Source organism: Nerophis lumbriciformis, linkage group LG14 (assembly GCF_033978685.3).
Source record: "Nerophis lumbriciformis linkage group LG14, RoL_Nlum_v2.1, whole genome shotgun sequence".
Taxonomy (NCBI): domain Eukaryota; kingdom Metazoa; phylum Chordata; class Actinopteri; order Syngnathiformes; family Syngnathidae; genus Nerophis; species Nerophis lumbriciformis.
In genome coordinates this window covers 10,466,143-10,493,826 of record NC_084561.2, presented here as the reverse complement: position 1 = coordinate 10,493,826, position 27,684 = coordinate 10,466,143, and the positions used below count along the sequence as shown (strand labels likewise).

Here is a 27,684-nt window from a genome sequence, read left to right as displayed (position 1 = left end):
TGTAGTTAACATGTATTTACTTAACATTGACGGCGTTAGCTAATTTACTGAGTTAGCAATTGCGTAGTTAGCGTTTAGTTCCTGAGCATTGTTGTAGTTAGCATATCATGGTTACCATTGTGGCGTATCAACAAATCGAAATGTCAGCAATACCTTTTTATTTGGTTTTCTTCGATTGTTCTTCATGAGATCGACTTTCCATTCAATCTGGCCTCAGAAGGACGTGCACGTCGGTCCTCATAGTTCCGATAAAAAAAAAAGTTGACTGACTTCTGATATTTGTGTTGACAGCGACAGTATTCCGTACAATTAACCCCCCTTGTTGTCTAGCAGGCGATCTGGCCAAGCCTCGACAGAACGTGAATATGCGAAACACGAAGTACTTATAAAGTTATACATGTTGGTTGTTTTGGTTTAGATTTTCAAACATTACTTTAGCTCAATTTGTCGCTCATTTCTGACACTATTTACCTGTAAGAAATAGTTGAGGGTGAACAAGTGCCACGCCACATGTCAAATTTATGGAACACTTTCTGTTTGACACGTTTGTTTAGTCATGGCTTTTTATAACCACCCGCCAAAGAGAAAAAACGACAATTAATCCCTGATCAAATGTGAAACAATGAGGACGAAGTTGTATGTTTTAGATGTTTTTTTTTCGATATATACATTGCTGGGGGAAAGACATACGTAGATTTAGCTCCAGCCCAGAGAGAAATCTTGCATTCTGCATAAAGTCCTGTAGATGGCGGTAATAACAGCTAGTTTGTCAACCACCAATAAACGCCAGAAAAAAGGCAGTAGAAGAAGAAAAGCCGGAAGCCAAACATGGAGGAACGAGAGGCGTTAAAAAGGCAAATAGATCTGCTTCAAAGTAAGTATTTTGAGGTCCTACACGATTTGTGTCTGTAAAGCATAATATAGAACATTTTATATCATCACTATAAAAACATACTCTGATTATTGGCGACGTTGATGTCATACCGTAGAAGGGACTAGTAGTGCTTCTGTGTACGTTAGCAGTTAAACATTTTAGTGTTTGTACTTGCTCAACGTTAGCTTGACATTTAATCATATTTCTTATTTTATTTGAATCAGTGGACAACATATGACTATTACTTATGTTACTACTCACTTAAATATGGTTCAAACATGTCTTGAACGATGAACCCTTACTATAGATTTAAATCAAGTATCGGTCGTGTTGGCTTAATATTATATTGTCTCGATTTATAAATGTTAACCTTACTTTAAAAATATTTTTTTTTCTGTAGTAGAGCGAAATCATAAATATCAATACAACAGGAGAGATTACCAATGCATCCATCCATCTTCTTCCGCTTATCCGAGGTCGGGTCGCGGGGGCAGCAGCCTAAGCAGGGAAGCCCAGACTTCCCTCTCCCCAGCCACTTCATCCAGCTCTTCCTGTGGGACCCCGAGGCGTTCCCAGGCCAGCCGGGAGACATAGTCTTCCCAACGTGTCCTGGGTCTTCCCCGCGGCCTCCTACCGGTCGGACGTGCCCTAAACACCTCCCTAGGGAGGCGTTCGGGTGGCCTCCTGACCAGATGCCCGAACCACCTCATCTGGCTCCTCTCGATGTGGAGGAGCAGCGGCTTTACTTTGAGCTCCTCCCGGATGGCAGAGCTTCTCACCCTATTTCTAAGGGAGAGCCCCGCCACCCGGCGGAGGAAACTCATTTCGGCCGCTTGTACCCGTGATCTTGTCCTTTCGGTCATAACCCAAAGCTCATGACCATAGGTGAGGATGGGAACGTAGATCGACCGGTAAATTGAGAGCTTTGCCTTCCGGCTCAGCTCCTTCTTCACCACAACGGATCGATACAGCGTCCGCATTACTGAAGACGCCGCACCGATCCGCCTGTCGATCTCACGATCCACTCTTCCCTCACTCGTGAACAAGACTCCGAGGTACTTGAACTCCTCCACTTGGGGCAAGATCTCCTCCCCAACCCGTAGATGGCACTCCACCCTTTTCCGGGCGAGAACCATGGACTCGGACTTGGAGGTGCTGATTCTCATCCCAGTCGCTTCACACTCGGCTGCGAACCGATCCAGTGAGAGCTGAAGATCCTGGCCAGATGAAGCCATCAGGACCACATCATCTGCAAAAAGCAGAGACCTAATCCTGCAGCCACCAAACCAGATCCCCTCAACGCCTTGACTGCGCCTAGAAATTCTGTCAATACTGTCATTACCAATGCAATATATGCTAAACAGTGTGCAGCAGCAGTGTTTATGGATATAATAAAAGCATTTGACACAATTAATCATCCATCCATCCATCCATCCATTTTCCTCCGCTTATCCGAGGTCGGGTCGTGGGGGCAGCAGCCTAAGCAGAGAAGCCCAGACTTCGCTCTCCCCAGCCACTTCGTCCAGCTCCTCCCCGGGGATCCCGAGGCAGAGTAAAACAACTTGCACTGAAAAATCCGCTACACCTCCCTGATACCAAAGTACATGTCAAACTACTTCCATAACGTAAATGACCGCCATAACCACAACACCAGGGGGAGCGCCACAAACCACGTCAAACCCAGATTCCGATCTAACAAAGGTCTTAACTCATTCTCCTTCTATGCCACATCAATATGGAATGCACTCCCAACAGGTGTAAAAGAAAGTGCATCTCTATCCTCCTTCAAAACCGCACTAAAAGAACACCTCCAGGCAACTTCAACCCTAGACTAACACCCTCCCCCTTCCACATCCCACCTCCCCGGATTGTAAATAATCAAATGTAATAATCAAATGTATATACTTGTTCTTATGCTTTCTGAACTCACTATGTTCACTGCTTGCTGTACATATCCTACCAAGTCAGACCTACACTGTTTCAATGTCCATTTCTCTGATGATATAATTGTTGATGACTGAAGTGCTGATATCAACCAAACCAAACCCGCCCCAACCCCCTCCACATCCCACCACCCGGATTGTAAATAATGTAACTAATTCAATGTATATACTCTGATGATTAACTTGTGTGATGACTGTATTATGCTGATAGTACCGTATTTTTCGGACTATAAGTCGCAGTTTTTTTCATAGTTTGGCCGGGGGTGCGACTTATACTCAGGAGCGACTTATGTGTGAAATTATTAACACATTACCGTAAAATATCAAATAATATTATTTAGCTCATTCACGTAAGAGACTAGACGTATAAGATTTCATGGGATTTAGCGATTAGGAGTGACAGATTGTTTGGTAAACGTACAGCATGTTCTATATGTTATAGTTATTTGAATGACTCTTACCATAATATGTAATGTTAACATACCAGGCACGTTCTCAGTTGGTTATTTATGCGTCATATAACGTACACCAGGGGTCACCAACCTTTTTGAAACCAAGATCTACTTCTTGGGTACTGATTAATGCGAAGGGCTAACAGTTTCCATCCATCCATTTTCTACCGCTTATTCCCTTTGGGGTCGCGGAGGACGCTGGAGCCTATCTCAGCTACAATCAGGCGGAAGGCGGGGTACAACCTGGACAAGTCGCCACCTCATCGCAGGTGCTTCCAGTTTGATACACACTTAAATAAATTGCCAGAAATAGCCAATTTGCTCAATTTACCTTTAACTCTATGTTATTATTAATAATTAATGATATTTATCTTTGCGGAAACACTGATCATCTTAACGATTTCTCACAATAAATATACATAGAAACAGATAAATATCAATATGCAACACTTTATTTTTATATTTTCTCTTAGTGCACATTTTTCAAATTGAACATTTTCAAATGATCACTTCTAAGACAGTCTTGTGAAATCACAACATCCCATTTTAACTAGCTAGCCACTACCATTTTTTAACAAATCATGAATTACTTTGCACCATGTTTGTACAAATAATAACTCATGTAAAATACAAAAGTCAACTCTCAAATTTTTGAATAAATCATGTCACACTTTGAACTGGACACCAAATCGGTTTTCTGTTTCTTTGTCAGTTAGTGAATACCAAGTCTTTAAAATATTTTCTTGGATTTTCAAATTCTATTTGAGTTTTGTCTCTCTTAGAATTAAAAATGTCGAGCAAAGCGAGACCAGCTTGCTAGTAAATAAATACAATTTAAAAATTAGAGGCAGCTCACTGGTAAGTGCTGCTATTTGAGCTATTTTTAGAACAGGCCAGCGGGCTACTTATCTGGTCCTTACGGGCTACTTGGTGCCCACGGGCACCGCGTTGGTGACCCCTGACGTTCACTATTCTTTATTTATTTTAAATTTCCTTTCAAATGTCTATTCTTGGTGTTGGGTTTTATCAAATAAATTTCCCCAAAAAATGCGACCTATGTTTTTTTCCTTCTTTATTATGCATTTTTGGCAGGTGCATCTTATACTCCGGTGCGACTTATACTCCGAAAAATACGGTATATACAGTTAGGTCCATAAATATTTGGACTTTGACACAATTTTCAGTATTCCAGCTCTGTACAACACCACAATGGATTTGAAATAAAACAATCAAGATGTGCTTTAAGTGCAGACTTTGAGCTTTAATTTGAGGGTATTTACATCCAAATCAGGTGAACGGTGTAGGAATTACAACACATTTTATATGTGCCTTCCACTTTTTAAGGGACCAAAAGTAATTGGACAATTGGTTACTCAGCTGTTCCATGGCCAGGTGTGTGTTATTCCCTTGTTTTTTTTCATTTATTTCATTTACAAAGAGCAGATAAAAGGCCTAGATGTCATTTCAAGTGTGGTATATTCATTTGTAATCTGGGGAGGTCATCTCTCAATATGAAGTCCAAAGAGCTGTCACTATCAGTGAAGCAAGCCATCATTATGCTGTAAATTCAAAACAAAGCCATCAGAGAGATAGCAAAAACATTAGGTGTGGCCAAACCAACTGTTTGGTACATTCTTAAAAAGAGACAACGCACTGCTGAGCTCAGCAACACCAACAGACTTGGAAGACCACGGAAAACAAGTGTGGTGGATGACAGACAAATCCTTTCCCTTGTCAAGAAAAAGCCCTTCACGACAGTTGGCCAGATGAAGAAAAGTCTCCAGGAGGTAGGTGTATCTGTGTCCAAGTCAACAATTAAGAGAAGACTTCATCAGAGGAAATACAGAGGTTTCATCACAAGGTGTAAACCATTGGTGAGCCTCAAAAACAGGAAGGCCAGATTAGAGTTTGCCAAGAAACATCTAAAAGAGCCTGTGCAGTTCTGGAACAACATCTTATGGACAGATGAGACCAAGATCAACTTGTACCAGAATGATGGAAAGAGAAGAGTATGGAGAAGGGAAGGAACTGCTCAAGATCCAAAGCATACCACCTCATCAGTGAAGCATGGTGGTGGTAGTGGCATGCATGGCTGCCAGTGGAACTGGATCTCTTATATTTATTGATGATGTGACACCTGACCAAATCAGCAGAATGAATTCTGAAGTGTTTGGGGCAATAGTATCTGCTCATATTCAGCCAAATGCTTCAAAACTCATTGGACGGTGCTTCACAGTGCAGATGGACAATGACCCGAAGCATACTGCAAAAGCAACCAAATAGTTTTTAAGGTAAAGAAGTGGAATGTTCTGCAATGGCCAAGTCAATCACCTGACCTGAATCCCATTGAGCATGTTTTTCACTTGCTGAAGACAAAACTGAAGGGAAAATGCCCAAAGAACAAGAAGGAAGTGAAGACAGCTGCAGCAGAGGCCCGGCAGAGCATCACCAGGAACGAAACCCAGTGTCTGGTGATGTCTATGTGTTCCACACTTCAGGCTGTCATTGACTGCAAAGGATTTGCAACAAAGTATTAAAAAGTGACAATTTGATTTCTGATTATGTTAGTTTGTCCAAATACTTTTGGTCCCTTAAAAAGTGGAAGGCACATATAAAATGTGTTGTAATTCCTACACCGTTCACCTGATTTGGATGTAAATACCCTCAAATTAAAGCTCAAAGTCTTCACTTAAAGCACATCTTGATAGTTTTATTTCAAATCCATTGTGGTGTTGTACAGAGCTGGAATACTGAAAATTGTGTCAATGTCCAAATATTTATGGACCTAACTGTATTTGTACCATGAATTGATTAACGTGGACCACGACTTAAACAAGTTGAAAAACTTATTGGGGTGTTACCATTTAGTGGTCAATTTTACGGAATATGTACTGTACTATACAATCTACTAATAAAAGTTTCAATCAATCAATCAATCAATCAATCCCAGGCCAGCCGGGAGATATAGTCTTCCCAACGTGTCCTGGTTCTTCCCCTTGGCCTCATGCCGGTCGGACATGCCCAAGGTGTTTGGGTGGCATCCCGAGCAGATGCTCGAACCACCTCATCTGGAGCGGCTTTACTCTGAGCTCCTCCCGGATGACAGAGCTTCTCACGCTATCTCTAAGATAGACACCCGCCACCCGGCAGAGGAAACTCATTTCGGCCGCTTATACCCGTGATCTTGTCCTTTCGGTCATAACCCAAAGCTCATGACCATAAGTGAGGATGGGAACGTAGATTGACTGGTAAATTGAGAGCTTTGCCTTCTGGCTCAGCTCCTTCCTCACCACCGGGTTGGTCCTGAGCTGTGTAAGAAGTTACTTAACTAACAGAAAGCAATACATGAGGCTGGGTGAACGTATGTCTACAGCATTAAGTGTAGACGTACCTATTACTCTTTCACAGAAAAGAGTAATTTGTATCATTTTTACAGTAGTATATAGAGACCACACAAATCCACTCTTCATTAGGTTAGGATTATTAAAAGACATTGTAGAATTGCATGCTCTATTAGTAATGTTCAAAGCTAGAAATAAAGTTCTTCCGAAGGACTTACAAAAGTTATTTGTGTTCATGTCTGAAGATGAGAACTACAGAATGCCGTATGATTTTAAACATCCAAGAGTGCGAACAAATTTGAAACAAATGTGCTTGTCTGTTGCTAGTGTGAAAGCATGGAATTCTTTAAACAAAGACTTAAAAAGTTGCAAGAATATTTTTGATTTTAAAAAGAGTTACTAAAAGATACAATTGGAATTATATCAAACTGATTTTTGATTTTGATTGGACGTGTCATTGTGAAAATGCTTAAACTAAAATAAAAAAGTATGTTGGAGTTCGGGTGTTGGTGGAGGGAACAGTTATAAAGTCATCTAAAATAATTTGTGTTAAAAAAGGGGGCAGATAAATATAAGAATAGTATTCTTCCATCTGCTCCTTTCTGATCATGGAAATGTATAAGGAACAAAAAAAACAATGAAAGTGTCAACTGTACATGGCTTGTATATATGCATTTTCATGAAAGAAATACAAAGAAATGAAGATGATGAGTATTGGGATCAACATTGTTCAATCTCTATACAAACACATTTGTAAAGGTACAAAGGGCTTAAAGTTAGTATTATTTGCAGATGACACAACTGTGTTTCGTTCAAGAGAGAACACACAGAAGCTATTACAAATAATAACAGAAGAAATTCACAAATTAAAGAGATGGTTTGACAAAAACACACTATTTTTGATTCTCAGTAAAACTAAAATTAAGTTATTCGGTAACCGTAGAAGAGAAAGTCAAACACAAATACGAATAGACAGAGTAAACATTGAGAGGGTAAAAGAAATCCAAATTTTGGGTGTAATAATACATTGTAAAATGAACTAGAAAGCTCATAAAACATACAACATAAGCATGCATGACATACGTCAATGAATAAAGCTAAATATGTACTGAACCAAAAATCACTGCATATTCTCTACTGCTCGCTAATGTTACTATAACTGACTTATTAATTTAATTAAATTAAAGTACCAATGATTGTCACACACACACACACTAGGTGTGGTGAAATTTGTCCTCTGTATTTGACCCATCCCCTTGTTCACCCCCTGGGAGGTGAGGGGAGCAGTGGGCCGCACCCGGGAATCATTTTTGGTGATGTAACCCCCAATTCCAACCCTTGATGCTCAGTGCCAAGCAGGGAGGTAATGGGTCCCATTTTTATAGTCTTTGGTATGACTCGGCTGGGATTTGAACTCACAACCTCGCGATCTCAGGGCGGACACTACAACCACTAGGCCACTGAGTAGGTTATTGTGGAGAAGTATGGGAAAATAACGACAAAAGTACACTTCATACACTAATTGTGTCCCAAAAAAGATCAGATAGGATAATACATAATGTTGGATATAGAGAACATACAAACTCTTTATTTATTTAAATCAAAATTAATGAAATACAATGATTTGGCGCATTTGCAACAGTTAAAAGTATGTACAAAGCAAACTATAACCTGCTACACAATAATGTATACCGGTAACTGTTTTTCTCAACAAAAGAGTAGAAATATAACCATAGAGAAAAATCTGATTTTAAACATCTGTATGCATGTAGAATAATAAAACCTTCAGCATGTTCATATGTGGAAATAAATTATGGAATGGATTGAGCGAAAAAAGTCAAACATTGTACTAATATGATCCAGTTGAAGAAACTTTTCCAACTACAAGTGTTTACAAAGTACAAAGAAAAATAATTTTGATCAACGTCTTTAATCCCTTTCATCTCATAATGTGAACCATGAATGACTTGCCTATTCTTTATGAGAATGTATTTATTGTTTACTCATGTATTACTAATGATCTACTTACTCATTTGTCTATGTATTTATTCATTTATTTATTCACTATTGTGTTACAGATTGAGTATAAACAAAAGTGTTAGAAATTGCTATGATACAAAAAGAGGTAGGATTAAATCAGCTCTGCTTCCTCCTACTCCTCTTTGGACATGCTGTAGTGAGAAACTGGAAATATGTGATGTATCATATTGTAATTGTATGCATGTTGAAAATGAACTAACACCATAACCATAACCACCATGCCTGTCAGGTTTAAACATCGATGACATCTATTAAAACAGACAAGAAGCAATTAATCAAACAGAGACAGAATTACATTTGGCTCAGTGAGGAGAAACGTGTACATCTGTACTCTTGTACAGTGTCATTACGCTCTGCCAAAAGATTGCACGCCTCCTTCTTTTATTTGGACCTTCCCTGACCACATGGCAACAGCTGCTTCCAAAGAGACGGGGTCGTAAACAGCCATCGCCTTTGATTACAAAACGGTTCAAAAGAAAAGGTCGGTTCAAAAAAGAGGTCGTAAAAGAGTTTAAAAAGAGGTCGTAAAAGAGTTCAAAAAGAGGTCGTAAAAGAGTTCTAAAAGAGTTCAAAAAAGAGGTTCGTAAAAGAGTTCGTAAAAGAGTTCGTAAAAGAGTTCAAAAAAGCGGTGCCTGGAGGAGAGTCTGGTCCTGCTTCCCCTTTGCCTTTGTAGTTCTTGGGTCAGACAATATTTTTCTGTTGATTACAATACATGAAAGAAACAGAAACCCCTTCATGTTGCTTCCCCCCCCTACACAGTGGAGTTTTACAAGCCTTCTTCTTGGTAGGTTCAAAGACAGCTTTTGCTTCTCACCGGGAACTAATTGAAACACAAAGTTTTTGTGACAACCTAGATACAATTATTCTAACAATGACCAGAACTGTTTTATATGAGCGCTGAAGATATGCGTTCACACAACATTGCTACACAAATGACCTTGTCTAGTGTCATCTTCGTTCAGTCTTACAAATCCCCTATGTGTTCATGTTAAGTCACTTTCTTTAAAAATCTTTTTAGGTCTCATCAATAAACATAAGAGTCTTCATGGCGACACACCGAGAGCTTCAGAGGTGTCCACATCATCCAGAGGGAGGAACCACAGCACGTCTGTCATTCATCCACACAGCTTGAGGAGGAGCCCTTTAACGAACCAGAGCCACGGCAGCTGGAAGAAGACGTACTCTCTGAAAAACAAGAACCCTATTTCGACTGTCTCAACCTCCGTATCTCATAGTTCATTGCCACCGAGCCACGCGGTGGGAGAGACAAGTAGCACATCCAAACCCTCTACTGCGTCAACGAAGAAAGTTGGACAAGCGGAAACTGGTCTCACGGGAATTAAGAACATCGCCAAAGCGAAAAGGGTTACTTCTGGAAAAGTGCTGGCTGTGTCTCAGCCCCCTTCGGTCGCAAAATGTATTCAACCACAAAGGCAGCAACAGAAGGGTCCTTCAGAAATCCGCTCTCCAGCCAAAGACAACACCCTGACCAGTGTGCAAGCCAAACCCCAGTTATCTTTCCTTAACAGTAAAACCAATCAAACTCAGACCCAACATCTGGACGACAAAAAACAAACAGTCCAAAACAAAAGCTCATCAACTCAGTCTTCCTTTGCAAAGGTGCAAAAACAACCTTCACACCATCCCTTGTCACAGTCAAACCAGGCCAGAGGCAGGTTTTCAAAGTCCAAGTTTACTTGGGTTAAGAACCAAAGTGGTGGAGGTACGGAGCCTAGCACGAGTAGTAGTAGTCGTGCTGTTTCTTCACCCACGGGTAGAACTTTGGACTCCAAAGTTGCAACATTAGGTGGAAGCACCCTGTCGTCCCCCGGCATCCGAAAAACCCCTGCCAAAAAGTTCACCCGGAAAGCCATCCCAACCATCCCAGCTCCCAGGACATCCAAGTACCAATGGGTTTCATCAGCCGCCAGGACCCAAGCTAAGACGTCTAGAAAATCACTCTCTCCCAAATTGCCGACCAATACTCAGAGATTCCTGGAAAAAGGAGAAACTCCGAAGAAAATAAAACCAGCCTCCAGTACCTCGACCAAATTGAAAAAGAGATATGCAACGTGTTCTCCCGTTTCTCCATTCAGTAGATATCGCTGGAAGGCTGGCGGCTCCGGAGCAGGATGGGACCATCGCAGATCTTCCTTTGTTTGGACGTCAGAAAAAATCAACAAGGGAGCAAAAAAGGGGCTGGTCTCTTCCGTGTTGCCTCAGTGTGCCGCCGCCCAATCATCTCCAAGTCCATTCAAGCTTCGCAGCAGGATGAAAATCATCAGGAGGTCTGATAACAGGTAAATAAATGATGCAGATCTGTCGATACCAAAGTCTACGCCAAGCATGTTTGAGGGTTTTTTTCCCTTTACTATTGGTCCTATTTTGTATATTCTGTTGAACCGACGCCCTCTACAGCAGTGGTCCCCAACCTTTTTTGCACCACGGACCGGTTTAATGTAGGCATTGTTGTCAGGGACCGGCTTTCCACTTGTGCCAGATAAATACAGCAAAAATAAGTGCATGAAAAATACAACTCACTATAACGCTGAATTAGTGGGAGCCCTGGACTTGTGTCTTTGCAATGAGATGCAAATGGAAATCAGCCTTTGGCTATATCTGTCACATTTATATCTTGCATGTTCATTAATGTGCATTGTATCATGTCACAAAGTTATAACAAATATAACAAATGGACCTATAATGAGTTTTATTGTACATCTATAAAGAAGCTTATTGGTGTGTCTCGTGGGACAGGCGAAAGTTACCGTATTTTTCGGACTATAAGTCGCAGTTTTTTTTCATAGTTTGGCCGGGGGTGCGACTTATACTCAGGAGCGACTTATGTGTGAAATTATTAACACATTACCGTAAAATATCAAATAATATTATTTAGCTCATTCACGTAAGAGACTAGACGTATAAGATTTCATGGGATTTAGCGATTAGGAGTGACAGATTGTTTGGTAAACGTATAGCATGTTCTATATATTATAGTTATTTGAATGACTCTTACCATAATATGTTACGTTAACATACCAGGCACGTTCTCAGTTTTTTTTATTTATGCCTCATTTAACGTACACTTATTCAGCCTGTTGTTCACTATTCTTTATTTATTTTAAATTGCCTTTCAAATGTCTATTCTTGGTGTTGGGTTTTATCAAATAAATTTCCCCCAAAAATGCGACTTATATATGTTTTTTTCCTTCTTTATTATGCATTTTCACCCGGTGCGACTTATACTCCGGAGCGACTTATACTCCGAAAAATACGGTAAGTCTGAGAAAATGCAGTCCTTTATAAATTATTTAATGTTTCTCTGTGGCCCGGTAGCAAATGCGTCACGGACCGGTACCGGTCCCCGGACCGGTGGTTGGGGGCCACTGCGCTACAGTTGACATTTTATTTGGGTCTGTATTCGTTTTGTCAGTTACAGGAGCTCTTTGCTGTTTTTAAGCACCCTCTGCATAAAAATTAGTAAAGTCTCTATAACCGCACTTTAGTGTTTTTAGGAAGCTTGTGAAAAAAGTTTTTTTGAACTGAACTTGTGGGCCACCACCAGTTGAATAGCCAAAATGGTAAAAATAAGGGGGACCTAAAATGGAACCCTGAGGAACACTACTATTCATTTTTTTCTTTTTCTTTATTTAACCAGGTAAAAACTAATTGAGATTTAAAAGAGTGACCTGGCCAAGAGGGCAGCCAAAAACAGGTTTATTCAATACAAAGAACAACAGACAGTAGCAGTCACACACTATAGTTAAAAGCACACATTACTTACAACAAAACATAAAAATGGGGTAAAAGGATACAATAAAAACAAGTACTGTGCCTATTAGAAACAGCTTCACGATCTTTTAAATTTTTCTGAAATTCCCCCAAAGTGTTGAGTTCAGGTAGCCTTAGATCCCTTTTAAAGGCTTTTTTTTTTTTACCAAGACTTGTGCTGGTTTTAGGAATTAACACAACAAGAATGTCTATGATCGCAAACTGTAACGACAGGAGTCTCTATACCCAAAAGAACATAAATAAGGGGGAACCTGACCAAGAAGTGATTTATAAATAAAATTCATCTGAGAAAATCTGCGAACTAACAAAGATGGACAGTTTGCCTTTGCACACCAAGTGAAATAGTGGACAAGGTTGCCACAAACAGAAATAAAAAACGTAAGGCAAAATGATATACAGTATCCAGTTTTTTCAAATAAGTGTCGGGTGTATTCATAAAAAGCAAATCTCCATAATCTAGCAAAGGCATAAAAGTGGACAAGCGTTTCCTAACTTGTAAGGAAAAACCCAGTTTAATTTTAAGTTTAGTTAAGTTCTTGTACGTGCGATTTAAAAGACTAGCGTAATCATACTATATTATATAACAAAGATAAACAAATGTCTGACTGCATCTGAAGTAAACAAACATTCTTAGTTACATAAATTAATAAATATATGGTTTATTTATTGTTTATTTATTTGTTATTTATTTATGTATTCATTGTTCTGTTACAAACAGAGAACAAGGGATAAAACATGGGTTAAAATTAAAATGGCTATGACAGTAAAAGGGGTAGGATTAAATAAGCGCTGCTTCTTCCTACTCTTTTTCTGGACGTGCTGTAATGAAACAACTGGAAATATGTGATGCATTAGACTGTATCGTATGGATGTTTGAGATAAATTGAAATTGGAAACAACTGCTCTCCTCTCCACTTTAAATAGCCAAACTATAGGACAGTCTATTTATCACTATCTTATATTTTACTTCTCGTTTTTAATGTGTTTTTTACATTTTTTTATCAGTGTACATACAACTAAGTGACAATGCACAATCCTCCCTTCCTCTTGCACACCATTGTGCCTTGTCTAAGGCCTTGTCTTATGCTCTATGTATTGTGTTTTAGGATGCTGCTCGCTTCTGTAAATATGCACTTCATTGGAGGAAAACAAAAGTATATGAATAGAAATAACAAGTTAGTTTAATAAAAGAATATCGAAGTGTCCTTAAATTACTTCTGTTCTCATCTGGTGTCCATAGAAAATTCAAGGAAATTAAATGACTTGATCTTCAATGTTATTGTTATTATTATGCATATAATAATATATACTGGTTATTCGATTTTATGTGTATATATACACACTATATAATGTACATATGATTATATATCTAATGTTATATAGTATAATCAAATATTTAATTGATTTATATGTAGTGCAAAGAATGCTTACAAATGAATGAAATATTAGTAATTTCTGCTGTTGTCTTTGTCTTCTTCTCAAGTGGAAGTCCGTCGGTGAAGGGTGGCGTCCCATCGGGTGTCAAATACTCACCACGGGGTCGCACGCACAGCGCGACTCGATTTCCAACGGGGGCTCGAAGGACACCCACCAGGGAGTTTGTGTCTTTTGGTCGGCACAAGTTAAGACGAGTCTCCCCCAGCCTATTGAGAACAAGTAAGTGATGCATTCATTGAATAAAACACGTGGTTATGTTTACAGCTGTGCTGTGGCACAAACACGCATTGTGCAGCTAACTGGAGTGTGATTACATTTAACTTACAAAAGGTAAACATGGTAGGCTATAGGCTATGAGGAGAAAGCAGCTACACAACAGCTAAGCACACAATAGTACACAAGCTTGACATACGTTATAAGTGTCCTGATGTAAACAATATTGCAGGCTAGAACTTAACTGCGTCATGTGCTTAAAGGGGCTGTTTGCAACATTTACGTGGATTTAACTTTCCATTGTGTGGCCAAAAACAATTACCACTCCACTTCAACTTCAGCACGAGTCAATTCCAGACAGTTAACAATAAATAAGTTAGTGTTTTGTATACATTCTGTTGTTCTCTGTTTGAGTCATTTTGCCTGATCAAGCATTTTCTAACATTCCATACAACAAAATAATGTAAGTACCGTATTTTTCGACCTATCGAGGGCGCCGGTATATAAGCCGTACCCACTAAATTTTTTTCCCATATATTAGCCACACAGAACTATAAACCACATATATATATATATATATATATATATATATATATATATATATATATATATATATATATATATATATATATATGTTGTGAAATGAGTTATTTACACAGAAATATTCTGTAAATGTTTATTTACATACCTATATTGTTTCCAAACGGTGTCTGTAACACGGCAGTAAAACAGCTGATCAAACAAAACAGAAGTCATGGTCATGGACCCACTAGCTGTGGAAGCTAGCTCTCCAATCAGCTAAACAGACTCAATAACTACACCGTGTCGTCTTGGTGAATTTACTGAGGAATTTGTGAAACTGAAACAATACAAAAAGAATGCCATTACTGTATCAGTTAATAATACTAACACACTTGGAAATGTGTTGGCATATTAGCTCATGCTAACGACGCTCGTGTCATTACATTACGATTAGAGATGTCCGATAATATTGGACTGCCGACATTATCGGCCGAAAAATGCTTTAAAATGTAATATCGGGAATTATCGGTATCGGTTTCATAAGGTAAAATGTATGACTTTTTAAAACGCCGCTGTGTACACGGATGTAGGGGGAAGTACAGAGCGCCAATAAACCTTAAAGGCACTGCCTTTGCGTGCCGACCCAGTCACATAATATCTACGGCTTTTCACACACACAAGTGAATGCACTGCATACTTGGTCAATAGCCATACCGGTCACACTGAGGGTGGCCATATAAACAACTTTAACACTGTTACAAATATGCGCCACACTGTGAACCCACACCAAACAAGAATGACAAACACATTTCGGGAGAACATCCGCACCGTAACACAACATAAACACAACAGAACAAATACCCAGAACCCCTTGCAGAACTAACTCTTCCGGGACGCTACAATATACACCCCCCGCTACCCCCTACCCAGCCCCCCCCCCCCAACCCCGCCCACCTCAAACTCCTCATGCTCTCTCAGGGAGAGCATGTCCCAAATTCCAAGCTGCTGTTTTGAGGCATCACAGTGCCAACACAGATAGACAGACAACATTCACACTCACATTCACCCCAGACTACTCAGATCCTTCGTATTGTGAGGCAGACGCACTAACCCCTCCACCACCGTGCTGCCCTAGGGGGTACTTGAATTAAAAAAAAATTCACAGGGGGTACATCATTGAAAAAAGGTTGAGAACCATTGCTCTCGGGCGCGGACCGATTGGTACCGGGCCGCACAAGAAAAAATAAATAAAAATAAATAAATAAATACATTTTTTATTTATTTTTATTTTTTATTAAATCAATATAAAAAAAACACAATATATACATTATATATCAATATAGATCGATACAGTCTGCAGGGATACAGTCCGTAAGCACACATGATTGTATTTCTTTATGGGGACCACTGCTCTAGGGGGCGCTCGCCGCCTAACAATAGGCCCTATGGTTAAGAACCCCTGTTTTATAGTACTTTTATTTGGCAATAGGCTTAATGCATATGGCTTGCTTCACTCTTCTGTTGTCTTATTTACAGCATTTCCAACCTTTTAAACTCAAATTTAAACCTGGTTTATTTTCCTTACGTTTTTTTTTTTTATCTACCTGTTTTTATTGCCGCTTACGAATGCAACATAATTTCGTTCCACAGTGCATCGCTGATGTAAAACGTCTGAATGGGAATAATGTATCTGAAAATTTTCCAGAGCTGCTAAGCTATTATATTCAGTTACATAAAGGGCAAAAATTATTATTTTCAGAAATATGCTCCAGAAAATCAGTTTTTTCAAGGAGTGTTCCGTCAGTTGCATGCGGTGTTTGTCGTCTACTACGAGTTTTTAAATCCATAAATGAGTAGTAAAAACATGGAAATAGATTTATTTAGGGATATGAATATGTCTGTTTAAACACAATACCTGAGTTTGGGCCAAGTAAACTGAGCTATGACAGCTTTGTCCAGTAGATGGCAGCACGCCCTGCTTTGAGGAGAGCTGCTTAAAGGCTCTAAGGGGGAAGATGAGGGAGGTTAATTGATTGCCCAATTCAGCCATGATGGTGAACAAGTGCAGATAGCGGGTAATTTTCACAGGCAGGCAGTCCGAGCCGCTGCTATCAAGCCTTGGCACTGCTCTCCCTCCAGTAGATAAAAAGGAGCTAATGCATAATTATCATTTTGCAAATTGGATTGTTTTAACGAACTGGAGAATATAGGCTTAACCTGATTGAAAGCAATCATTGTTTTTACAGTCCCCTCCCCCCCGTCCTCTTTTCCCCGCCAACCCTCTGGTCAATCTGTGTGTACCCTCCATGCCTCACGCCCATCTTGGCATAATTGTCCACAGTCATTGGAGTCGGGAAACATTAGAAAAGCCATCACAATTAACATTAAGCTTTATTTCTTCCTATGGTCTTTGTGTCTTATCTGTCTGCTACTCCTTCTAATGATTGGATCCAACTTTGCCCTCCTTCAGTCTTCTCTCGCTTCCCAGTGATGATTCCGACTTTTATCATGTGTGCCACCTAAATAGCCCACAGTGGGAACACATACATCTCTAATTAAAGAGGGGAATTTGGAATTTAAGAGGGAGAAAAAGTGGTGCGGTGACGGGGAAAGCGTCTTGTTGCTGTCTGTGATAAGAGCGGCTAATAAAGAGCAAATTGAATTACTAATGATGGGGAGCAGAGTCCCTATAGATGAGCCCATTACCCTCACCCTGATGACCCATCACATGCATGGCAGTACAATTTCAGACAATGTGTCTTTATTTATCTTTCCCTAATGCTGGCCTCTTTTCTCTCCCAATGCTTGTTTTCTAAGATGCTCTTTTATCTGCTATTTTATAAGAGAATACCGTAGCTATGCCATAGTCACGATTCAGTACGTACCTCGGTTTTAAGGTAACAGTTCTGAGTATAGTCAAGGAATAAAAAGCAAAACAAAAAACTGATTTGCGTTTGTGTAACAATACACTGAAAATGTAGCATCGCGTGGACATCGGGGGCGGTACCTCTGGATTGGCAGACCGGGGTGGTGGTTCCTCTCTTTAGGGTGTGTTCTAACTATCGTGGGATCACACTCCTCAGCCTTCCCGGTAAGGTCTATTCAGGTGTACTGGAGAGGAGGCTACGCCGGATAGTCGAACCTCGGATTCAGGAGGAACAGTGTGGTTTTCGTCCTGGTCGTGGAACTGTGGACCAGCTCTATACTCTCGGCAGGGTCCTTGAGGGTGCATGGGAGTTTGCCCAACCAGTCTACATGTGCTTTGTGGACTTGGAGAAGGCATTCGACCGTGTCCCTCGGGAAGTCTTGTGGGGAGTGCTCAGAGAATATGGGGTATCGGACTGTCTGATTTTGGCGGTCCGCTCCCTGTATGATCAGTGTCAGAGCTTGGTCCGCATTGCCGGCAGTAAGTCGGACACGTTTCCAGTGAGGGTTGGACTCCGCCAAGGCTGCCCTTTGTCACCGATTCTGTTCATAACTTTTATGGACAGAATTTCAAGGCGCAGTCAAGGCGTTGAGGGGATCCGGTTTGGTGGCTGCAGGATTAGGTCTCTGCTTTTTGCAGATGATGTGGTCCTGATGGCTTCATCTGGCCAGGATCTTCAGCTCTCGCTGGATCGGTTCGCAGCCGAGTGTGAAGCGACTGGGATGAGAATCAGCACCTCCAAGTCCGAGTCCATGGTTCTCGCCCGGAAAAGGGTGGAATGCCATCTTCGGTTTGGGGAGGAGACCCTGCCCCAAGTGGAGGAGTTCAAGTACCTCGGAGTCTTGTTCACGAGTGAGGGAAGAGTGGATCGTGAGATCGACAGGCGGATCGGTGCGGCATCTTCAGTAATGCGGACGCTGTATGGATCCGTTGTGGTGAAGAAGGAGCTGAGCCGGAAGGCAAAGCTCTCAATTTACCGGTCGATCTACGTTCCCATCCTCACCTATGGTCATGAGCTTTGGGTTATGACCGAAAGGACAAGATCACGGGTACAAGCGGCCGAAATGAGTTTCCTCCGCCGGGTGGCAGGGCTCTCTCTCCCTTAGAGATAGGGTGAGAAGCTCTGTCATCCGGGGGAAGCTCAAAGTAAAGCCGCTGCTCCTCCACATCGAGAGGAGCCAGAAGAAGTGGTTCGGGCATCTGGTCAGGATGCCACCCGATCGCCTCCCTCGGGAGGTGTTTAGGGCACGTCCAACCGGTAGGAGGCCACGGGGAAGACCCAGGACACGTTGGGAAGACTATGTCTCCCGGCTGGCCTGGGAACGCCTCGGGATCCCCCGGGAGGAGCTGGACGAAGTGGCTGGGTAGAGGGAAGTCTGGGCTTCCCTGCTTAGGCTGCTGCCCCCGCGACCCGACCTCGGATAAGCGGAAGAAGATGGATGGATGGATGGATACACTGAAAATGTTGGCAAGAAATTCTCCGATAATTAAAATTAATGCGGCGCGTCAGTGTAAATCGGTCAAATTACACTCTGACTTATGATTAGAAACGGACATCTTTCACATTTGAATTGATACAGCACCTGGGAATTGATACCGATAGCAATTTTCAGTACTTTTGTTTGTGCATGTGGTAATAAATGATATTGTTGCATAATTAAATCTATTTTCTTTTTTAATTTAACATTTGAAATTTAATCATTTAATTTAACATTTGTCCAGTTATCTTGTTTTCTTACACTTCTGTGTCTCATTTGCAAGTACTGTACTACAGTGTAGACTTTGCATGGAGTTGCAATTCCAAGACGTCAGATGGATATAGTGTATAGACCCGGGGTGTCAAACTCATTGTAGTTTAGGGGCCGCATGGAGGAAAATCTATTCCCACGGGGGCCGGACTCGTAAAATAATGGCATTAAAACTTAAAATTAAAGACCACTTCAGCTTCTTTTCTTTGTCTTACTTTGGCCAAAAATAGAACAAGCACATTCTGAAAAATTACACATTACAAATAATCCTCTTGGCAAAACACTTGAAGTTAGTTGAAAATTCTGAGGAACCAAAATTGGTGCAGTTTCAAAAACATCATGAAAAACACAATGAACTTAGACTTTGTCTCAATGTTTTTACAAAGCCATTAAACTTTAAGCATGTTCTTGTTCAGCATTCTCATGTTGCAACCGTGTGTTTCCTCAAACCGTCGTCTTGGTGACATCCGCAACTGCCACAAGACTTTCATTTCATTCAAATATTACAATTATAATATAAACAAAACAATGATCAAAATGACATCATAGCCGAAATCAAGGTAACATAACTACAAACTTAACCAATGTGAAGTTGGTAGATTCAAGCATGAAATAGAAAAAAAACACAACAAATGTAGAAACACACATTTTTACAATGGAGTTCAGGGTGCACATCGTGCATTCAACCAATTGCAAGCGCTGCATGGAACTCTTACTAAAAAGATGATGGTCAAGTTGACTTAAGTCTTTACATCTTACCATTTCGTTATTTTATCTGTTGAGTGGATAATTGACAATAAAAGAAGGTATTGTGCGTCGACACTGCTGCCATCAGCTGATTGCCTGCACCTGCGCTGATTGGAGTAGCGGCACACAAACCAGAAGGCGCTTAAAGTCAGCTGACATGTCATCTTTAAACACTTTCATGTGTGATGTGGGGTACACTCGATTTGCTACTGCGACATCCGCTGGACACATTTCGAACTACAGTTTCTTTCATGGAAAAAAAATGCAGCTCATTTTCATGTTTAGCAAACTGATCGGATTGAACCTGTTCACGGGCCTAATATGGCCCGCTGGCCGTACGTTTGACCCCTGACGTATTGCCTTAACCAGGATGTAGTTTTTGCCATTAAAGGGGAATTGCACTTTATTTAAAAAATGTTGCTTATGCTTCATAATCCTTATGTGGGACAAGAACACATATGTTTTTCTCTTTTTTGTTATTTGTAAAATACGGCTCGTACGAGACGGCTAACAATGTAGCTAATGAGAGTCATCCTAACCGCCCATAAAAACCTCGAAAAAAACATCCTAAAACCGCAATACTCGATTTACATGTTAAGTTTAGTTCAGTTTTTAGTTGAAGGGACAATGCACGGAGACATAAAGCTCAAAGACAGATATGTTTTGCACCAGATTATAGCTAAACAGCTCATTTCCATCCGCAGTCCCTGGCCACTTGAATTAGAAATTTCCAAAACATGCAATAAAATTATAACGATACAATTACAGTGTAGCATGTAATCAAATTAAGAACAGTCATAAAATGCCCTCTCATTGACACATACTTGTACATTACAACCACACCTTTCCTTTACATAGTCACACAGACAATACATGCTCACGGCCACATCTGTCATCATTTGTAAAAAAACAACAACAACAACAATGATTTCAACGTGACCTGCATATTAACCAAGTATTAGAGATATTGTTATCATAAGAGCTAACGTCGATGAACTCCTTATTGTGGCGCCTTGATCACAAAGCGCTAACTAGCCTATGAATCAAATGAGCCAGTAAGTTGCTGCATCACCTCTGAGTTGGTAAAAGTGAATGCTAGATTATATCATACTTGCCAACCCTCCCGGATTTTCCGGGAGACTCCCGAAATTCAGCGCCTCTCACGAAAACCTCCCGGGACAAATTTTCAAGGTTTCAAGGTTTATTGTTAGGCAGTTTCATTAACGTCCTCCCAGCACGGCAACAACACACAACAACAGCAGTCACGTTTTCGTCTACCGTAAAGCAGTTTGTCTGCCGTAAACAGCAATGTTGTGACACTCTTAAACAGGACAATACTGCCATCTACTGTACATGCATATGTGACATTAACATCTAGGGCTTTTAGAGAGTGCAGTGCACAACTGCGCACACAACAAGGAGACGAAGCAGAATGCATCATCAGAGAGGGTGTTCAGCATGGTTAGAAAAATAGTGACAGAGAATAGAACAAGGATGGACAATTCAACCCTTAACTCAACAATGAGTAGATGAGTGTTATGTGTGTGTATATGTGTAAATAAATGAACACTGAAATTCAAGTATTTCTTTTATATATATATATATATATATATATATATATATATCTAGAATTCACTGAAAGTCAAGTAGTCAAGTATTTCTTATATATGTATATGTGTGTGTATATATATATATATATATATATATATATGTGTGTATGTATATATATATATATATATATATATATATATATGAAATACTTGACTTGGGGAATTCTAGCTGTAAATATACTCCTCCCCTCTTAACCACGCCCCCGGCCACCCCCACCCCCCACCTCCTGAAATCGGAAGTCTCAAGGTTGGCAAGTATGGATTATATATAATGCATCTAACCTGTATAGTAAAAGGTTGTTGCCAAAACCAATAGATTCACCATGTGGACAAGTGATGTCATGTCTTGAAAGACCTACCAGATACTAGATTTTAGACATTAATGAAACAGTTGTTCACTAAAGAAGTGTTTCCATTTAAAACGTGATATTTATCCCAATGTGCTTGAACCAACACAATATTGACAATGTTTGACATTCTTCATTTATTTTGCCTTATCTGAGTCTAGGTAGTCATGTGGCAGAGTTTAAAATTTGTGGAGTTTAGTTGAGGGTGGTATGCATGTGTTGAAATGTGCAATTGACACCATTGGCTGTAGAAATCTGAGCCCGATATTACTGTGACTCCTACCCCGTTAAGGAGGTAAATGTTTTCTTGTGTCCAGAGAAGCAGCACATGTGCTTTGCTGTCTGAATAAATCAGAAACCTAACAGGACAAGTCCTACTAATTATTTGGGAACACATGGCAGTACAAGCTGGTGTCATGTGTTGATAAATGACTTGTTGCCATCTTTAGGTTTACAGTACATTTTCATGGCGTTCTTATATTTTTTTCAATGTTTGTCTTCAATGTTTGAGGTAATTTAGTTGAATTGCTGTGTTTTACTATTATATTTTGAATGTTTCTTAGGTTTGGTTGAAAGAACCATTAGTGTTTCTCATATTTCATTATTAAAAAGATTATTACTTTTAGAAATTAAGTTGCACGGTAAGTTGTACCGCAAATACCGGACTATAAACCGCTAGGTGCTGCGTTCATGGATTCTTCTTCACTGACGGCCGGCTATAATGTAAATACTTTAGTTTAAAAACAAAACCAAGCAAGCACACTAACAAGGTGTGTTATTGTTTGTGCTATGGCGCTATCTTTTGGATGGGTTCGCTCACTGCAGGTGCTGCAGTGGCTGCATTGCCCTTCTGTTTAAACTGAACTATGAACCTACCGGAAATACAGGTGCATATCGGTCTTCTAGATCATTGGTTCTCAACCTTTTTTCAGTGATGTACCCCCTGTGAACATTTTTTTAATTCAAGTACCCCCTAATCAGAGCAAAGCATTTTTGGTTGAAAATAAAGAGACAAAGAAGTAAAATACAACACTATGTCATCAGTTTCTGATTTATTCAATAGTATAACAGTGCAAAATATTGTTCATTTGTAGTGGTCTTTCTTGAACTATTTGGAAAAAAAGATATAAAAATAACTAAAAACTTGTTGAAAAATAAACAAGTGATTCAATTATAAATAAAGATTTCTACACATAGAAGCAATCATCTACTTAAAGTGCCCTCTTTGGGGATTGTAATAGAGATCCATCTGGATACATGAACTTAATACTAAACATTTCTTCACAAAAAAAGAAATCTTTAACATCAATATTTATGGAACATGTCCACAAAAAATCTAGCTGTCAACACTGAATATTGCATTGTTGCATTTCTTTTCACAGTTCTTTTTGACAGACATTTTAGTGAGGGTCAAACCATCATGGCATGGGGGAAACTCTGGCTTTATGGTAATGAATGGAATAGCCTACTTGATTTGATGTTCAGTTTATTAACTTACATTTATATTTTGTTGAAGTATTATTCAATAGATATATTTATAAAGGATTTTTGAATTGTTGTTATTTTTAGAATATTAAAAAAAAAATCTCACGTACCCCTTGGCATACCTTCAAGTACCCCCAGGGGTACGCGTACCCCCATTTGAGAACCACTGTTCTAGATAGATAGATAGGTCTTTATTGTCATTGAATACGTACAACAAAACTTTGTTTTCAGCACAAACCCGTTCAAGATTAGACAAACAAACAGTGTACAGGGTTACAGAACAGGAACGCTGATGGGTCGCCACAAGGCGCCCCGTAAAAGATGGGGAAAAAGGTAAAACGCTGGGGAAGGATGAGTAAAAAATACAATCTAGACTGAGCTCCTAAGGGGGCCCAGTCTGGAGTGGGAAAAAACCTCCATAGCAAAGCACATATACATATTACAACGTACATCTTGAGATATCTAGCAACAGAGGGAAGGGAGTGCGGGGTCATGGTGGAAGGCCGCAGCTCTCAGCCGCTGACCATCCTTTCATCACCCCTATGGGATTTGCGTCGAGGGCGTTGGGGGGGGGTGTATGTGTGGCGTGTATTTTTTTGGATGCATGTTTGTGTGTAAGCCTGCAGTGTGTCTCTGTTCCGCGGCCTTGATCTTGTGCAGTCGCTAGTCCAAAGTCAACAACAACAGGTGTGTGTCCATGAGAGACAAGAAGGGAGTTTGTTGTGTCTTCACTGCACTGTCCTTCGGGAGAGTCTCGAAGCCAGGGAAACAATCCAAGTTAGAATGTTTTGTACGCAAGTGAAAATAAAATTAGCTTTTCACTCTAAATTGTCTATGACTGACTTTAGCCGTATGGATTCTTCATTCATCACTCCAAGCAACGCTTGTGGGTTTTACAGTATAACTAAAACAATGTTTACCGACTAAACCGTTCCATGTGTGAGGTCTGTAAGAGTGTTTTCATGCATGTTTGTACGTGCTATTGTAACGTAATGAAGCTAGCGTCGTTAGCATTAGTTACTATGCTAACACGTTTACGAGTGTCTTTGTTAGTATTATTAATGGCATTCTTTTTGTATTGTTTCAGTTTTTTTAATTCACCGAAACGTCTCGGTGGATTCATTGAGTCTGTTTAGTTGATTAGAGACCGAGCTTCCACAGCTAGTGAGTCCATGACGATGAATTCTGTTTTGTTTGATCAGCCGTTTTACAGCCGTGTTACAGGCACAGTTTGGAAACAATTAGGGTATGTAAATAAACATTTACACAATCTTTCTGTGTAAATAACTCCTTTCACAACGTATATATCTGCGGCTTATAGTGGCGGGCCGTGTGTTTCCCACCTAGGCCTTCAGTTCCTACTTAGTCCGACTTCAATAACAACCTCTCAAAATACCATAACTTATGTGACCACATGACCATGGCTGGCGCACTACTGGCCGTTGATCCACCTCAATAGTGTACAAAACAGGCTATTTTTCGCTGCATTTAAAACTCAATCAACCCACATCAGCAACTAAAACATATCTTACGTGGTGTTGTCAAAATTAAAATAGTTGTAAAAAAATAAAATAAAATATTTGTACTCACACTTTGTAGAACCCATCTGAGGTCGTATAAGCCAGTGGTACCGCTCGTAGTTGGTTGATTTGAGTGGAAGTGGCGGGCAAACCATTTCACCACCGGGACAGCCTAGCTCGCTTACGGGGTCGGCCGACCTCGTCTCACAAGATCTAGCCATATCCTTCTTAAAAATGGCCTTGCAAATATATATCTGCCACCTAATCAACGTTGTGCTCTCCTTCTTTGTGGGTTAAAAAAGTGAATACTGGTGATTTCTCTGCTAGCCAGGTATGGCTCCAGTGCCACTTCCTGTTTTCGTAAATCACAACTTGTGATTGGATACTCACTTGGGAGGGACACGTGAGTATCTAATCACAGGATGCGTCAATGTCACTTTCAACATGAAGCCAGCTAGAAGGCCTTACTGACAACAACTTGTGATCTGATTGGCTACCGCAATTATCTATCAACTGTATGTGCCGGTTCACTTACAGTGCACAGACGCCCGCATTGTTGATTCTAAAGGCAGATTTCGTACAGCACGGCAACATAATATAGCTGAATTCTAATTGGATAAAAACTCTAACTTAAAAACAACAGCATAATATGACTTGAAGAGAATATGAATACTTTAACATATTTAGGGAAAGTATATTAGGCCAGCAGAGAAGGTCTTAATGGCCCTGGCGGCCCACCACTGGCGGCTTACAGTCCATTGCGGTTAATATATGGAAATATCTTTTTTTCTTAAAAATTTTAGTGGATGCGGCTTATATCCCGGTGCGCTCTGCAGTCCGTAAAATACGTTACAATTATTGCATTACATTAAACGGTATGTTTTTTTAAATGTTTTTATTGTTTTATGAGCTACTCTGTAAATCGTTAGTCTTTTCAGTTGGCCAGCCAGCCCGCAACTTTTGCTGTACCTTCGAAAATCTGACAGTAACTGTAATCCTCATACCCTCATCAATGTGTCTGCTCACACTGACGTCTTGTCATAACCATCACTGGCAAGTTTACTGCTTACGTAGGTAGATGAGCAAAGACCAGAATACCGCCTGGCATGTTAAATACGCTTTCCCATCACACACGCACACACATTTCACGATGCATTGGTAAAGCAAGGATTGTATGACCAAAAGGGCTTTGGGGGGTTAGTGAGGAGGTGGTCCCTCAATTTGTCATTATGGCAGAGGCTGGGTTACGTGTATACTGGTCATGACAACTGTTGATGTGAGCTTTGTAACTTAAGGACTTGTACTGGTTAATATTACAATAACTTAAGTGGGTACACTGATAAACATTTGAAGAGCGTTATCAAGTAAAGGGGATGATACGTGTGTGGCAGGGTGATCAGCAGAATAGTGAGGTATCTTGGCATTCCGGTTTAATTTGTTCTGTGCCGTAACTCAAAAACTTGTATTGCAAAACGGCATTGCCCATTAAAATTAATTGAAATCTATTTAATAAATAAATATTGTATGAAAAACAATACAATAGAATGTACTTCAAACAACTCCAGTAGTTTTATGATGTAATTAGGGCTGCAACAACTAATCGATTAAAATCGATTATCAAAATAGTTGTCCTATTAATTTAGTCATCGATTCGTTGGAACTATGCTATGCGCATGCGCGGAGGCTTTTTATTTTTATTTTTTTTATTTTTTTGTGGTTATTTTTTTTGTTTTGTTTTTGTTTTATAAACCTTTATTTATAAACTGCAACATTTACAAACAGCTGAGAAACAATAATTAAAATAAGTACAAAAAAAGTACAAAACAGCGCCAGGGCGGCGCTGAGGTGGAGGTAAGCCGGCCAATGATGTGTCATGTGCAGCTCACGTGACGCCGCCGTCTCCTTTGCTGGAAACATTCGAAAAATAGCGCAGGAAAACAGTACGAATAGTTCAGCGGAAAAACATCTTGAGGTTATTGCTTCAATGGAGTAAAGTGTATGACCTAAGTCGTCAAAAGTGTGGGAACACTTCACTTTAAAGACTTCAAAGAAGACCGTTTCCTGCAAAATGACACGGAAGTACAACATTGCTTCAGAAGCACCTGAAAAGGAAACATGTTGGTGCCATGGATGAAGGGAAGAACTCACAGTACGTAACTTTTTAAGTCCATAGTGGCAACAGGCATTCATGAGTTCAGCTTTTTTGTGAGTAACGTTAACGTTATGCCTTTGTTGCAACGCGGGGCTGATCATGTGTCTCCGGCACATTTGACTCCGTTTTGAGAGAGAAAACGCACAGTTACCAATTTCGAAATAAACGTAACGGACAGAAATATCTCAGGTTGGTTTCATAATGGATCAATGTATATAAGCTGTATAAATATATTTAGATTTGAGTGACGCTTTAGTATAACTAAACGTTATGAAGGTGCTGGAATATTTCATGCTATTATTCAGAGGCAGCCTAAAATGAATCCTTTATTATTCACAACAGAAACGTGTACAATATCTGATTCAGTTCTGATCTGATGAGTTACATTTCTGTGTTATTATTGGTGTATGCTGCATCCCCAATGTCCAGAACATGGTGCCAGTATGCTGTTTTTTTTCTCAATAAAATACTGGAAAGGATAGAAATGTAGTTTGTCTCTTTTAACCGATTATTAATCGATTAATCGAAGTAACAA

The 27,684-nt window shown here is 40.0% G+C and overlaps 2 protein-coding genes across 3 annotated transcripts in view; one reads left to right on the top strand and one right to left on the bottom strand.

The window, feature by feature from the left end:
- Nucleotides 1-387, bottom strand: part of cyldl (cylindromatosis (turban tumor syndrome), like) — a 35,086-nt gene extending 34,699 nt beyond the window's left edge. The window contains exon 1 of one of the 2 annotated variants that reach the window (XM_061976071.2): nt 154-387. In XM_061976071.2, coding sequence (XP_061832055.1) covers nt 154-186 — 33 coding nt within the window. In that variant the 5' untranslated portion in view covers nt 187-387. The remainder of the gene's footprint in view (nt 1-153) is intronic. The other variant, XM_061976070.2, reaches the window with a different exon arrangement.
- Nucleotides 388-636: 249 nt separating this feature from the next.
- The window catches only part of zc3h3 (zinc finger CCCH-type containing 3), a 100,459-nt gene continuing 73,411 nt past the window's right edge, over nt 637-27,684 (top strand). Inside the window, exons 1-3 of the mRNA XM_061976072.2 lie at nt 637-874; nt 9,669-10,950; nt 13,926-14,098. Coding sequence (XP_061832056.1) covers nt 829-874; nt 9,669-10,950; nt 13,926-14,098 — 1,501 coding nt within the window. The 5' untranslated portion in view covers nt 637-828. The remainder of the gene's footprint in view (nt 875-9,668; nt 10,951-13,925; nt 14,099-27,684) is intronic.